Source organism: Rhinolophus sinicus, linkage group LG02, assembly GCF_036562045.2.
Source record: "Rhinolophus sinicus isolate RSC01 linkage group LG02, ASM3656204v1, whole genome shotgun sequence".
NCBI lineage: Eukaryota > Metazoa > Chordata > Mammalia > Chiroptera > Rhinolophidae > Rhinolophus > Rhinolophus sinicus.
In genome coordinates this window covers 146,116,084-146,131,663 of record NC_133752.1, presented here as the reverse complement: position 1 = coordinate 146,131,663, position 15,580 = coordinate 146,116,084, and the positions used below count along the sequence as shown (strand labels likewise).

The 15,580-nt window shown below is 32.4% G+C and overlaps 1 protein-coding gene across 1 annotated transcript; it reads left to right on the top strand.

The window, feature by feature from the left end:
• Positions 1 to 2,496: 2,496 nt before the first annotated feature.
• LOC109439553 (olfactory receptor 6C6) lies at positions 2,497 to 3,435 on the top strand. The gene has a single exon (XM_074319045.1). The coding sequence runs from the start codon at positions 2,497 to 2,499 to the stop codon at positions 3,433 to 3,435; it is 939 nt and encodes a 312-aa protein (XP_074175146.1).
• Positions 3,436 to 15,580: the final 12,145 nt, after the last annotated feature.

Genomic DNA, 15,580 nt, shown 5'->3' with positions numbered 1-15,580 from the left:
AACACACTTAAAATAAATAAAAGTTAAAAAAAAAATCAGTGGGGCATATGAAAAGGACAAGGGAACAATTTTGAAGGGACTTACACTGGCCAAATCTGGGGCAATTTAGCATCAAAATAAATAATAATAATAATAATGAATAAAGATGGAAACCATGAGTCTGTAATGATATAAAGTAATCTGTAAACTGGAAGTTTTATAAAGATTGAGATATTTACATAGTATTCAAAGTATCTACAAGTATACAAATTTAATTACAAAAATTAAAAAGTAGCTTTATGGTTAATGATCCTATACATACCCACATTAATTAAGAAATAAAACATCATCAATAATGGGAAAAAATGAAATAGTATGATCCTTGATAGGATTTCATGAGATGACATCATCATTTCTGTGATATTCCTGCCAAAGTTTAATAAATTGAACATAATGATGGAGAAATTCAGACCAACATTGAGGGACATAATATAAAATTTCTGGACCATAATTTTCAACAACATTCTTGAAGGTTAAGGAATGACTAGGGAGCTAGTCCAAATTAAAGTACACTAAAATATGAAGATTAAATGAAACATAATTTTAAACTATATTCTTTTTTCTATAAAGAAAAATTTCTAGACAATTGGTGAAACTTGAATAGGATTGAAAAATTACATGTTAATAATGTGTCAATGTTAATGTTCTGATAACTATGGTTGTATTGGCTTATCTAGTAAAATATTCTCTTTTTGTCATCTATATGCACTACTGTATTGAGTATCAGATGAAACATCAATTGCTTCAAGAATAAAAGATTCTCATTGTGTACTTCTTATTGTTTATCCTTATTTTTTATATTGTTTTAAAATAATAGGGAAACAGGGAAACATTTAAATTCTGCCTCCCTCATCCCAATTTTGGGAGTTGGTCACCATCGAGTTAATGGAATCCTAACATATTGACTAATGGAAATGAGAAAGGTTCCTTTTTTTAGGATAAACTGTATTAGCAGTAGAATTAGACAGAATTTCCCAGTGGATTATGAAATTTTTGTTGGAATTAAGTATAGAGTTTAAATTATTTCTGGTTCTCTTTTGGGAGAATGTTCTTCGGTTTTATAGTTAAAGCAATTCACAGTGATTTTTATTTCCCCCTTTCTTTCTTTTTTTTGTGCATAATTGGTATGTCCTCTCACCAGTCTCCAGAGGGCATTTCTTTTTCTTTCCCCTTTTTATTTCAATTAATTCCCTTGTGTATCTTATGAAATAAATGATAAAACTGTGGCTTTTGTTGGTGTTCAATTGGAAGCAATAATTCTTTATTATAAAATTTGGGTTATTTTCATCTGAGATATTTCCCCAAACACCTTTTAATTTAGAGCATCACATTTTAATATAAAATTTATGGAGATAATTTTTATTTAAATATGTAAGAAAACACGGAAAATTAATCTTATCTTCCATAAAGGAGAATTCTAATTGAATTATCTGTAATATCTATGTCCTACGATTTTAATGAGTGAGAATGAAAGTGGAAGATACTAGCAGATGTATATAATTTCCAGATTGCATATCTGTTTTGAATCCTTGTCCAGAAAAGCATTGAAATTAAAGTTCATCTTGAATATTTCGAATATTTTATAATATTATAGAGGGAGATATTCATCATTTGTTTTTAACTCTTGCTTCTACCATATTCCCATAGGGAGGAAATTGTATCAATATATCCTACCATGGTAAGTCACTTATAATTTGGAATAAATGTCTAGATCATAAATGAAAGAAATTCTGCAAGGACAAGTCAGGTAATATCCCCTGAATTTGAATTGTTATTTATATTTTTATGTAGGTTGAATAGTCAATACTTCTTGATAAAAAGCAACTGATTATGAGAAGACTAATATATTTAAAACTGAAGAAAAATAATACTTAAGTGAAATGAGATAAAGGAATAATGGAGAAGTACTACATTGGGACAAAATAACTACTGGTATATCTTTGAGTATTTCAAAGAGAAAATACATAACTTATTATTCCTATATTTTCCATATATTTAAAAAGCATTTTGATGAGCTAAGGATTTTTGAATAAATATTGCAAATTGACACTGGTATAATTATATAGATGTTATACTTTTCCAATAATTTAAGAAATGTTCATAGAAAGTACACTTCGAGTAATATTCCTGTTTCTCCATGTAAAACATTGAAACAGAGTTCAGCTAATCTGGAAATAATCAGCTCAAAATTAAATTATATTTCAAGTTCAAATGGGGAAAAAGAATTTAGTAGTGTAAAGATAACTGTGGCTTCAATGGAACAATTAGAGACTGCTTAGGTTGATCTATGATATCATTTTATTAATAGGTATCATCTGTCTTGTCAAATTGGATCAATCTTTTAAACTTGTTCACATTTCTGAATGTTTTTTCAATGTCTGTAAATTTTTAAAGTTCCTGTTATTTCCCCTTTTGGAGTTGTTTTCCTATGTCTATTTAATAGGACTAAAATCTGAAATGAAGAACAAGTCAAGAGAGATAGAGTTCATTCTCCTGGGACTGACTGATGACCCACAACTGCAAATTGTGATTTTTATATTTCTCTTTCTAAACTATATGTTTAGTGTGATGGGGAACTTATCCATTATCCTCCTTACCTTGCTGGATCCCCGCCTCAAGACTCCTATGTATTTCTTTCTCCGAAATTTCTCCTTCTTGGAGGTTTCATTGACAACAATCTGTATTCCCAGATTCCTGATAACCATCGTGACTAAAAACAAAATTATTTCCTACAATGGGTGTGCATCTCAGTTATTCTTTTTCCTCTTATTGGGAGTTACAGAATTTTACCTGCTGGCTGCCATGTCTGTTGACCGCTATGTAGCCATCTGTAAACCCCTACGTTACCCGATCATTATGAACAACAAAGTGTGCTACCAACTTGTGCTCAGCTCATGGACAGCTGGCTTTCTGATTACCTTTCCACCACTGGTCTTGGGACTGAAACTGGAATTCTGTGCTTCCAAAGTCATTGATCACTTCATATGTGACACTTCCCCTCTGCTGCAGATTTCTTGCACAGACACTCACTTCCTAGAATCGGTTTCATTTGTCTCGGCTGTTGTAACACTCGTGGTCACGTTGCTGTTAGTGATTCTTTCCTACGTTTATATTATCAAGACCATTCTAAAGATCCCCTCCGCTCAGAAAAGGACAAAGGCTTTTTCCACTTGTTCTTCTCATATGATTGTCATCTCCCTTACTTATGGTAGTTGTATCTTTATTTACATGAAGCCATCAGCAAAAGAAAGGGTGACTTTATCCAAAGGTATAGCTGTTATCTATACTTCGATTGCCCCTTTATTAAACCCGTTTATTTACACTCTAAGGAACCAGCAAGTGAAACAAGCCTTCAAGGATACACTCCGAAAGAGTTTCTTTTTCTTCAAAAAATGAGGAAACATTTTTATATTAAAGTCTTGGAGAAAAAAGTAAATAAAAAAATTTATGCATTTTTTAAGTTTACTTAATCTGTTCTTCAATTAGTTAGCCTTCTCATAAAACTTTAACCCAAACTTTTTTCCTTCCTACTTCTCCTTATGATTAGCATTCCCTTTTGTGCTATAGTAAGTGTCCTTTCTTTAAGTAATCAACACAAATATTAAATTTCATTTACTCTGTAAGACATAGTACTGACCTCCTCAAAAAAAACTATTTTAATTATATATTAATCACAAGAGAATTTTATAGGCATAAGAGTAACAACATGAACCACCCTAGGCTCTAGGAATTGCTTCAGATATTACTAGCTAATATCACAAGCCTGACAATTCAGAGTGTAGACTTTTGAGCCAGTCAGCCAGGGTTTAAATCCAGACATACATGTGAGCCTGAGCAAGTTTACCAAATTCCTTGTTGGTAGGTTTCTCAGTTGTAAAATAGATTAGAATAATAATAATTCTTATTTATAAGATGTTTTTGAGAATGAAATAAGATGGTATATATATATATATATATATATATATATATATATATATATATATATATATAGTGATTCTAGATCGTCATCTGGCCCAGACAGAACTGAATAAATATTAGCTGCTCTTGGGGTAAAAGGTTTCCTCTGTTGAGACAGTATTAAACAAGACAAGAAAAAAAAAGGCTTCAAATCATAAAAAGCTTGTATATCCTAACATGTACTAAGACTTTATCTGGTAAATTTATAGACTTGAAAATTTGGAGTGAATAAGAATCACCTACCTGATTAGCTTATTTAAATCAAAGTCCATATTCACATCCGTAAAATACCTATTCAATTTACTTGGAGTATAGTATAGAAACATGGATTATAGGTGATTCTGAGGTAGGTGGTTCATATGAGAGTGTTCTTTTTAATCTGAGATTCTCTATGATCAGATATTTATTTTAGAAAGATCGTTCTGTTAACGGTATTGAGAATGCATTTTTAGATGTGAGAGTTAGGAAGACAAGTTAGAGGGCTAATGTTTTAAACTAAATGAGTTAATTGAGAGTTAAATTGTGACAGTGGCAATGAATTTGAATCTCTGGAAGATGGATCCAGAACAAACTGAGGGGAACTGTTAACTGTTTGGATATCAGATAAATGCAAGGAGCTTTTTAAAAAAACACATATCAGTTGATTCTTCTTGGGATTCCCTCTCTGTCACTCCTGCAGATACTCACTCAAATATTTAATGCCTTTTAAGAAAGAGGTAGTATTGATATCCTGTCAGATTTAGAAAACGACCTACAAAAAAATCACTAAAATATATAGAGTTCCATATTGGATATAATATGCTATCAGAGAAATATGAGTAAAAAGTCATTAAGGTATTTGATGGCATAATGATTATCCATGTAGGCCTGAATAGAAATAATTTGTTCAGATTTGTGTTCTGATTCAATTTATAACTCTTAAGCCTACATTGTTTTTCATCTGCTTTTCTATGGCAAATAGAAGGGAGTGAGTCCATGTTATTATATTCAAAGCCCTGAAAGCCTCCATCCACACAGTTTGCTTTGCAATAAGCTCTTAAAAAATTACCAGACCCTTATTAAATATGTGATTTGTAAATATTATTGTGCATTTTTTGGGTTGTATTTGCACAATTGAATCAAATTTATCTATTTTGTTGCTTGTGCTTTTCGTGTCATATTTAAGAAACTATAGCCTAATCCAAAGTTACAAATATTTATCCGTAGAGTTTCTTCTAAGAATTTGGAGTTTCTGTGCTCATATTAAGGTCTTTGATTTCTTTTGAGTTGATTTTTGTATATGGTGTCAGGTAGAAATGAAAGTTTTTATAGAACATTAGAATATCCGTGAGATGATTTTGAATTTCTGTTAACAGTATTACATTATTAGTAATTTTAATGTAATTATTACAGTTCTTGATAAATAATAATATCCAACCTCTTCCAATATTTTATGCCTTGTCTTTTACTTTACATGAAATTGCACAGCAGTGTAGAGTTTGAGGAAAATGGGTTGAAAGATATCCCTAGAAAGTATGAACCTAAGTATAGACTCTTTGAACAATAAAATGAGAAGCAAAACATAAAATGTGTTACATTTTAGAAAACAAGGCAAATAATATTTCCAGGAGAAAAAAAGTGTGCAAAATTGTGAATCTAAGACTGTTTTTTCCAATATTGACATAGAAAAGAGTGATTCAATTTTGAAGGAAAAAAATAGTTTTCTTCTGTATGTAGATATCTAGTTATCCCAACATGATTTGTTAGAAAAAACTATTATTTCCCCATTGAATAATCTTGGCACTCTTGTTAAAAATAAATTGACCATAGATGTGTGGTTCTATTATTGGTCTCTCAGTTCTATTCTATTGATCTGTATGTTTATTATTATGCCAGTATCACACGGTTTTGATTACTGTGGCTTTATAGTAAGTTTTGAAATTGGAAAGTATAACTCTTTTTGTTTGTTTGTTTCTCTTTTTCAGTATTGTTTTGGCTGCTCAAGGTCTTTTGCAATTCCATATACGTTTTAGGATTAGCTTGCCATTTATGCAAAAAGAGCAGTTGGAATTTTTATAAGAAGTACATTGAACTTGTAGATCAACTTGGGAAGTTTGCCATCTTAAGTAACACTGTTAAGTCTACTGTCCATGAAACATGGATGTCTTTTTATTTATTTAGGTCTTCTTTAATGTCTTTTTAAAAAGTTTTCTTCATTTTCTTTGTACAAGTATTGTATTTCCTTGGTTAAATTTATGTAAAATAACTTTTATAATTGATAATCAAAGGACAGAAACTCAACAAAAAAACAGGCAAATAACTTGAGTGGGTGTTTCTCCAAAGAAGATATACAATGGGCAAAAAAGCACATGAAAAGATGCTCAAAATCAATTATTAGGTAAATACAAATAAAAAACCATAATGACATGCCACTTCAAACCGCTAGGACAGCTTGTAATATATAATAACAAATGTTAGTGATGATGTACAGAAATTAGAACCCTCTACTTCTAGGAATTGAAATCATACATTCACACAAAAACTTGTACAAAAAAATGTTTATAGAAACATTGTGCATAATAGCCAAAAAGGGGAAATAACCCAAATATTCTTCAAGTGATGAATGGATACACAAAAGGTGGTATATCCATACAATGAAACATTATTCAGCCATAAAAAGGGATGAAGTACCGATGCATGCTACAGCATGGATGAGCCTTGAAAACAACACTAGTGAGGAAAGTTAGACACAAAGTCACATATTGTGTGATTCCATTTATATGAAATGCCCAGAATAGGCAGTCCATAGAGGCAGAAAGTAGATTAATGGATGTCTAAGGCTGGAGGGAGGGGAGATGGGGAAATGAGCTCTTTAATGGTATGGAGTTTCTTTCTGGAGTGATTAAAGGTATTCTGGAATTGTATAATGGTGATGCAAATATAGTCATGCACCACGTAACACCACTTACGTCAATGATTAACCACATATACGATGGTGATCCCATAAGATTATAAGACAGCTGAAAAATTCCTATTGCCTAGTGACCTTGTAGGTGTCATAACATTGTAGGGCAACACATTACTCACTATTTGCGGTGATGCTGGTGTAAACTAACCTACCACACTGCCGTCATATAAAAATATAGCACATAAAATTATATACACTACATCATGCTACATAATAATAATAAACAACTATATTGCTAGTTTATGTATTTAATACTTTTATTGTTATTTTAGAATGTACTATTTCTACTTATAAAAAAGTTTGCTATTTCATCCTTTCATAGTGCCGTTTGCGACAACATGGATGGATCTTGAGATTATTATGCTAAGCGAAATAAGTCAGACAGAAAAAGTCAAGAACCATATGATTTCACTGATATGTGGTATACAGTGACACTGGAAAAAACAAAAGAACAAGACAAACAAAGAAACAAAAACTGATAGAAATAGACAATAGTTTAGCAGTTACCAGAGGGGAAGAGGAAAGAAGGGTGGTAGATGAGGGTAAATGGGATCAAATATATGGTGATGGAGGAAGAACTGACTGGGTGGTGAACACACAATGTGATATATAGATGATGTATTACAGAATTGTACACTTGAAACTTATGTAACTTTACTAACTATGGTCACCCCAATAAACTTTAATTAAAAAAAATAGTTTGTTCAAAACAGCGTGTCGTGTTATGCCAGCAGCAGCCTCATACTTCTCTTATTTACCTTGTCTCTTCATTGCATCATTTTCTCATGTTGTTCTGTACAGTAACTTGCTGTACAGGTTTGTAGCCTAGGAGCAATAGGTTGTACCATTTAGCCTAGGTGTGTAGGAGGCTATTCCGTCTAGGTTTGTGTAAGTGCACTCTATTATGTTCACATGACAAAATCACCTCAGGACACATTTCTCATATTGTATTCCCATCGTCAAGTGGCACATGACTGTATACTAACAACCACTTAATTGTGGGTTTTTAAATGATTAAAATGGTGAATTTTATGTTACATGAGTTTTATCTGAATTCAAACGAAATATGCCAAGGGGAAATATTTTTTACCTTCGTGTCTTCAAAAACTTCCTCTTTACTGTACTTTTCCCGAAAAAATACTGCAGGATACTGACATAAGAAGAAAAGTAGAAGGAGATGTGTGATACAATTTCATGAAATTTTTCTTGCCTTGTTCAGGACCCCTTTTCAACCACAAATTGGCTTGTAATGTGCATCTTTTTTGTTCAGTGCAGTCTGCAGCTCATCTCATTTTTGTCTTTTTTAATAGGAACCACTGGTCATTTTAACACTTGCAGTTATTTTCCTCAATGAGTGTTACCGTGAATTAAGACATGGTATCTCCGCTCCTTACTTGCTTGATAACCCAAAATAAATTTTTTTTTCTTTTTGTAACAGTAATCAACAAAACAAAATCATAAGGAAGCCAAATACATTTTATAGTATAGTGTATTTGTTAAGAGAACTGTTTCTGGAGTCATCCTGAATTTGTCAGTTAAAAATCCTGGTAATTCTGAAAAAATTCTTAAGCTCTCTGTGCCTCTTTTTTTTTCCATCTGTGTAATGGGAATGAGTGATAAAAATTACCTACTTCATGGGATTTTGCTCATGTAACTGAGAACAGTGCCTAGCACATGTAAATATGAGAAACTATTAATATAGAGAATAGAAATGCAGTGATAATGCTCTTGGCACATTGCGAGTGGTTACTACATGGGAGAAATTTATGTTGTGATTTATCTATTTCAAAATTGATGCAGCTCTTAAAATTCCCTTTCTCATGAAAAAATTAGCAGTTTGAAAATAAATTTTATATGACTATTCTCAATTTCTTCTCCATGATGCAATCATTCCCTATAACAGATATATGCATGGAAACGTTAACTGTTATGTTTTCTCTTGAAAATAGTATTCAGAAGAGGATATTTGTGGAATATGATTTTCTAAGGTTTCATTCTTATAAGTACTTTTTCTTGTTTTAAGCCTGAAAGGACATCCTCAGTGAATAAATCCTTCCCCTATAGTCCAATTTATATATCTACATATAAAAGTAAAATTTTAATTATTTATTTATATTACTATAAAGCTACGTGATCTATAAAATCATTGAGGTCATGGAATACACAATTTTTCTTGCATTCACCCCAGTGTACTCTCTGGCACCCAGCAGTGAATATCTGCTACTTACAATTGATAATTAAGTAATTTATTATCAGATTAATAAAGTAATAAAAATTTGACATGACACTATATTATTATCAAACCTTTCACCATTAACTAAAAAACTCTTAATATTGTCTAATGCCCAGTTCACATTAAAATTTCCTGCTTGTATCTAGTGTGTATATGTTTATATGTGTGTGTGTGCATGTAGATTGGTTATTGTCCTTTAGAATACTGAACTTTCTGAATTTGATTTATTGCTTTCTTTATATATAAATCTGAAGAATAGAATAAACAAACAAAACAGAAATAGACTCATAGATACAAAGAACAAACTGATGGTTGCTAGATGGGAGGGGGGTTAGGGGTATAGATGAGAAAGGTGAAGGGATTAGGAAGTACAAATTGGTAGTCACAAAATAATCATGGAGATGTAAAATACAGTATGGGGGATATAGTCAATGATGCTATAAAAACTATGTGTGGTGTCAGGTGGGTGCTGGACTTATCAAGGGGTTCACTTCATGAATTTGTACATTCCGGGCCACTATGCTATACACTGTACACCTGAAACTAGTATAGAATAATATTGAATGTCAACTATAATTAAAAATATATATATAACTCATATATATATATAAAACTCATATATACATATATACATATATATACATATATGTATGTGTATATATATAGTCATGGGATGTAAGTACAGCATAGGGAATATAGTGAATGGTATTAGTGAATGGTATTATAATAGCTATGTACAGTGTCAGATGGGTAGTACACTTGCTGGGGTTATCATTTTGTGAGGTGTTTGTTTATTCTATTCTTCAGATTCCACATGTAAGTGAGATCATATGGTATTTGTCTTTCTCAGTCTGACTTATTTCACTTAGCATAATATTTTCTAGGTCCACCCATGTTGTTGCAAATGGTAAGATTTCGTCTTTTTTATGGCAGAGTAATACTCCATTGTATAAATGTACCAACATTTCTTTATCCAATCGTCTATTGATGGACACTTCAGTTGTTTTTATATCTTGGCTATTGTGAATAGCGCTGTAGTAAGCATAGGGGTGCATACATTTTTTCAAATTAGTGTTTTAGATTTCTTTGGATAAATACCCAGGAGTGGAATAGCTAGTCATAAGGTAGTTGTATTTTTAATTTTTTGAGAAACCTGCGTCCTGTTTCTCATAGTGTCTCCACCAATTTGCAATCTGACCAACAGTGCACAAGGTTTCCCTTCTCTCCACATCCTTGTTGTTGATTTATTGATGATAGCCATTCAGACAGGAGTCAGGTGGCATTTCATTGTGGTTTTTATTTGCATTTTTCTGATTATTAGTGATGTGGAGCGTCTTTTCACATGTCTATTGGCCACCTCTATGTCCTCTTTGGAGAAATGTCTCTTCATGTCCTCGGCCCATTTTTCAATTGGGTTATTTGTTTTTTTGGTGTTGAATTGTATGAGTATTCTACAAATTTGGGATATTAACCTCTTATCAGATGCATCATTGGCAAATATCTTCTCCCATTCGGTAGGATGTCTTTTTGTTGTGTTGATTATTTCCTTTGCTGTTCAAAAACTTTTTAGTTTGAGGTGTCTCCTTTGATTATTTTTTTCTTTTGTTTCACTTGCCTGATGGGTTGGAGAAATCTTACTTATGTAAATGAAAGCTATCTTTGGTAATAGCTTTCTTCCTAGTACAGGCCTATCTAAATTATTTAAGGCAGTCAAGGAAGAAGTAAAAAGCTCTTTTTGAGTCTGTAGGGCATTGCTTGTCTTCAGCTACAAATAATCTACGTGCCAAAGTGGCACATTCTGTGGTGAGTTGCTCTGAACTCCATCAATACTATGAACATCTTTATGTCAAAAATTGACAATTTATATGAAATGGACAAAATCTTTATAAAACACAAACTACCGAAAGCTCTCAATAAGCAATACAAAACCTGGATTGCCCTGTATCTGTTAACATAATTGATTTCTAGTTAAAAACCTTCCCACAGGAAAGAAATCTAGACCAATAATTTCACTGGTTAATTCTACCAAATTTGTTTATAATACCAATGATACTCACAGTCTTTCCAAAAATTGAAGAGTAGGGAAACTTTCCAATTCACTGTTGAGCCAGCATGATACCAAAAATAGACAAAGACATTAAAAGAAAATACAACTATAGAAAATATTCCTTATGAATATAGATATAGAAATTCATACATATACATATCCAATACATATAAAATGTCCAATATTATATAAAAATGATAATACATCAGGACCAAATGGGATTTATTTCAGTAATGCAGTGTTAGTTTAAAATACGGGGAAAAAAACACACCATGTATTTCATTGTGTGAACACTATAAAAAATAATTTAGTCATAGATGTGTAATTTAATAAAATATAACATCCATTGCTGAAAAAAACCTCTGAGTGGACTAGGTATAAAAGAGAACTACCTCAATTTAACAGAAGACATCTAATAATAACCCACATCTATATCATACTTAAGTTAAAAAACTGAATGCTTTTCCCATAAGATCAGGAGAAAACTAATATACTGTTGTCCTCTTCAATAATGTTGATCTAGAAGTTTAAGAGAGAAATATTTACAGAGAAAATTGAGAAACATTAAGACAACGTTGGGTATTATGAGTATAGATTCTTAAACTAGGATCTGGCTTTCCTCTGGATGCACTTATACCTCAAAATTTCCAATCTACTTGTTTTGACCTCAGAAGAGAGTTATGCGCTGATCTCCTGGAAACAAGACAAAGTCCAGGTCACATCTTGGCTACATGATAGACCCTGAGGGATTTCTGGAAGCCATCCTTGGATTTATCAATAGCCTCTTAACTCTTCTCCTTGTGAATCTCCATTGGAAATGGTTATGTTCTATCCCACAGAGGACCTAAAATGTTGACTTCTACAAAATAATTATTTCCATCAATCACAATTGCTTAATATTTTATATATAATAAAAATAGTTGTGAATTCTACTTTCTTACAAAAATAGAACTCAATCTAATTTACAGTAATCATCTTCTTGAAATATAAAAGTTTTCTACATATAGCCTTTTTCATACTTATCCTTAGGCTCTGTTAGTGTTGGGGTATCAAGAAGCAAAGTTATTTCATAATTCCAAGTTAAACAATAACAATTATAATGTACATATAATGCGCATAATATTTTAAAATGTTAATTAATTTAAATCTTATTACAAATAGCGATACTTAATTGAAGTGTAGATTTTGTCCATTTTTATTATTCATATTGGCCTTTACATTCACCATTCAGTCCGCCTAGAGATTCTGGAGGCCTCTCAACACTTTTCTGAGGATGTAGCTCCTCAGAATGTGTTTGGAGGTTTCTTATTAGAAGATCTTGTCCATTTTTTAAAGATGACGCTTCTAATCTCTCGCGCTCTCTGCTTCTCTCTGCTGTAACTCAGGTCCTTGAAGCAATAGTATGCCATCCACTCTTTTTCGTTCTCACCAGCTTCCAAGCATCTAAGGTATGTCAGGTTGCATAAAAGCTCCAAGATGAGCTAGACAGGCACCAGTCCTCACAGGCCCTGAAAGCCCAAACGTTGGACACATGTTCTACCCTTCTTTTTTCCTCCTGAGGGAGGGGCCACTCACGGGCCTTAATCTCTTAATCTCGTGTAAATGGGTCCTGTGAAAACATCAAATTTTCCAAAAAATCCTTTTATAGTATCATAAAGCATACTGTCTTTAAATTAATAACTTTTAAATTAGTTGAATCTCACTTCATGGCCTAGGATATGGTCAGAGTTTTATAAACATTTCTTGTACATTTGAAAAGTACATGTAATTATAGTTGAGTGCAGTGTTCTATGTAGGTCAACCAAGGGTCCAATTCATTAATCACATTTAAATTTTCTGTACTTTTACTGTGTGTATCATTACTGAGCTATTTATAATAAATCTCCTTATACAACTGTGGTATTATTTCTTTCTCTTTGTAGTTACGTTGATTTTTTTATTTTTTAAAATATTAACACTATGTTTTTATGCAGCCACAAGTTTGGAATTGTTATATCTTCTAGGTGAATGTAAATTTTTCATCATTATGAAAAACCACTAAGTCCTCTCTATCTGAAGTATACATTTTTCAGTAACATCAACATTAACTGATAAAGACATAGTATAACTATACCATACCAGCATTTAAAACTATACCAGCATTTAAAAAAAAATTGTTCACATGGCATATCGTTTATCTGTCAATCATTCACTCTTGAGTGGATACTAGAATATTGTGCAGAACATCTGTAACCGGTACCTATTTTTATTTCTTCATCAACTAATTATTAAGTATTCCCAATAAGGCCATATATATTGATAGAGGAAGAGGATGTAATGCAGCAGAAATTTGTTTCAAAGGTGTCTGTGTCATCTGTTCATTAACCTTGCTTGTGCCTTTTGGACCTACTCAAGTCTGATATCCTAAGTACTGTATCCCTTTGATGATAGATTGCTGCTGGGAATGAACAATATTATAGCTCAGAGGGTCCAACAACACTCAGCTCATTATGGGAAGCTCAAATCTAATGGTCAATCGATGTCCTATTGTTCTGTCTTTAATTTCTACTAGGGCCCAATAGCACACCAGAAAGTGTTGTTCCAAAGAAGATTGTATATTTGCAATAGGTTGTTCCAGAATCGTAGTTTGTGCCAGAATCATAGTTTGTGCTATGAATTTCCATTTGTGGGAAACAGAAATGCCATACAACATCACTATTTGTCACTACTACTTCAAATAGCATTAGAATTTCTTGGTCATTTGGCCCAAGTGGAAGAGCACTAAAAAGAATACTAAATTTCATATGGAAAACAAGCATACAGTAATAATTAGGAAATCTTGGGAAATGAGGAACATGAGAAGACTACTAACCATAGAGATATCAAACTATAACATAAAGCTTCTATAAGAAAAACATGCATTCAAGCATCGAGAGATAGATCAACATAGTAAAAACTATAAGTGATATTCTATAACTATTTGAATAGTTTTAACTTTTGAAATATTCTTATTGTTTCACATATTCCAAAGACAAAATTAAATGAGCAAGAATGGGGGGAGAACCCTAAAATTGAATACACACAAGTGAACATAATAGTAAAACAAATTGATAGCCATGTAGGGGGATAAAAACAAAGAATTGATAACAAGGTCTGACAATTAAGTTTGCGAAATTGTTGCAATGATGTCACTAACTTTTTTGATATCAGAGAGATTATTCATTATGAATTTGTACCAACTGGACAAACAGTTAACCAAGCTTACTATTTGGAAGTGCTGAAAAGGCTGTGTGAAAAAGTTAGACAACCTGAACTTTTCACCAACAATTCGTGGCTCCTGCATCACAACAATGCACCAGCTCACACAGCACTATCTGTGAGTGTTTTTAGCCAGTAAACAAATAACTGTATTGGAACACCCTCCCTACTCACCTGATTTGGACCCCAATGACTTCTTTCTTTACCCGAAGAAAGGAAATATTGAAAGGAAGACATTTTGATGACATTCAGGACATCAAGGGTAATACGACAACAGCTCTGATGGCCATTCCAGAAAAAGAGTTCCAAAATTGCTTTGAAGGATGGGGTAGGCACTGGTGTCAGTGCATAACTTCCCAAGGGGAGTACTTCAAAGGTGACCATAGTGATATTCAACAATGAAGTTTGTAGCACTTTTTCCTAGGATGAGTTCGCAAACTTAATTGTCAGACATGCAATATTTCAAGATAGCATTTTGACAATTTGCCATCAGTAGAATAGACACTGCAAAAAATTTTTAAACTTTATTAAGTAAATTTTTTTCTATAATAAGAGTATAACAATTCAGAAACTATTTTTTTGTGTGTTGTAGAACTGACCAATTAAGAAATGTCAATGTGAGACTACTATTTTTTAAAATGTATTTCCTGTCTCTGTTCCTTGAAAGTTCCAAGGAATAATGATAAATTAATAGCAAGGAGTCCACAAGCATCCAGATCTTGTATTCTATGTACCATTTCTTGCTAAAAACAACCTTTGAGAACTGAAGAAACGGCCAACAGACATGAAAAGATGCTCAACATCACTAATCATCAGGGAAACGCAAGTCAAAATCACAATGAGATACCACCTTACACCAGTCAGAATGACTATTACCAAAAAGTCAACAAATAACATGTGTTGACAAGAATGTGGAGAAAAGGGAACCCTTGTACACTGTTGGTGGGACTCTAGCATCTAGGAGTCTAAGAAAAGATAGGAAAAGAAACGTGTCTAATAGAATTTTTTTAATGAAATGTAGTGCTTTGTGAGATAGAAACTCACTCCCTTTTCCTCTAAGAAAATCAGTAAAGACTGCATTGCTCACAAATACACCCATGATGAAGACAAGATAATTAAC

What these genes read in the sequence shown, in the direction of transcription:
- LOC109439553 (XM_074319045.1), top strand. Translation starts at nt 2,497, where the DNA reads ATGAAGAACAAGTCAAGAGAGATAGAGTTCATTCTCCTGGGACTGACT.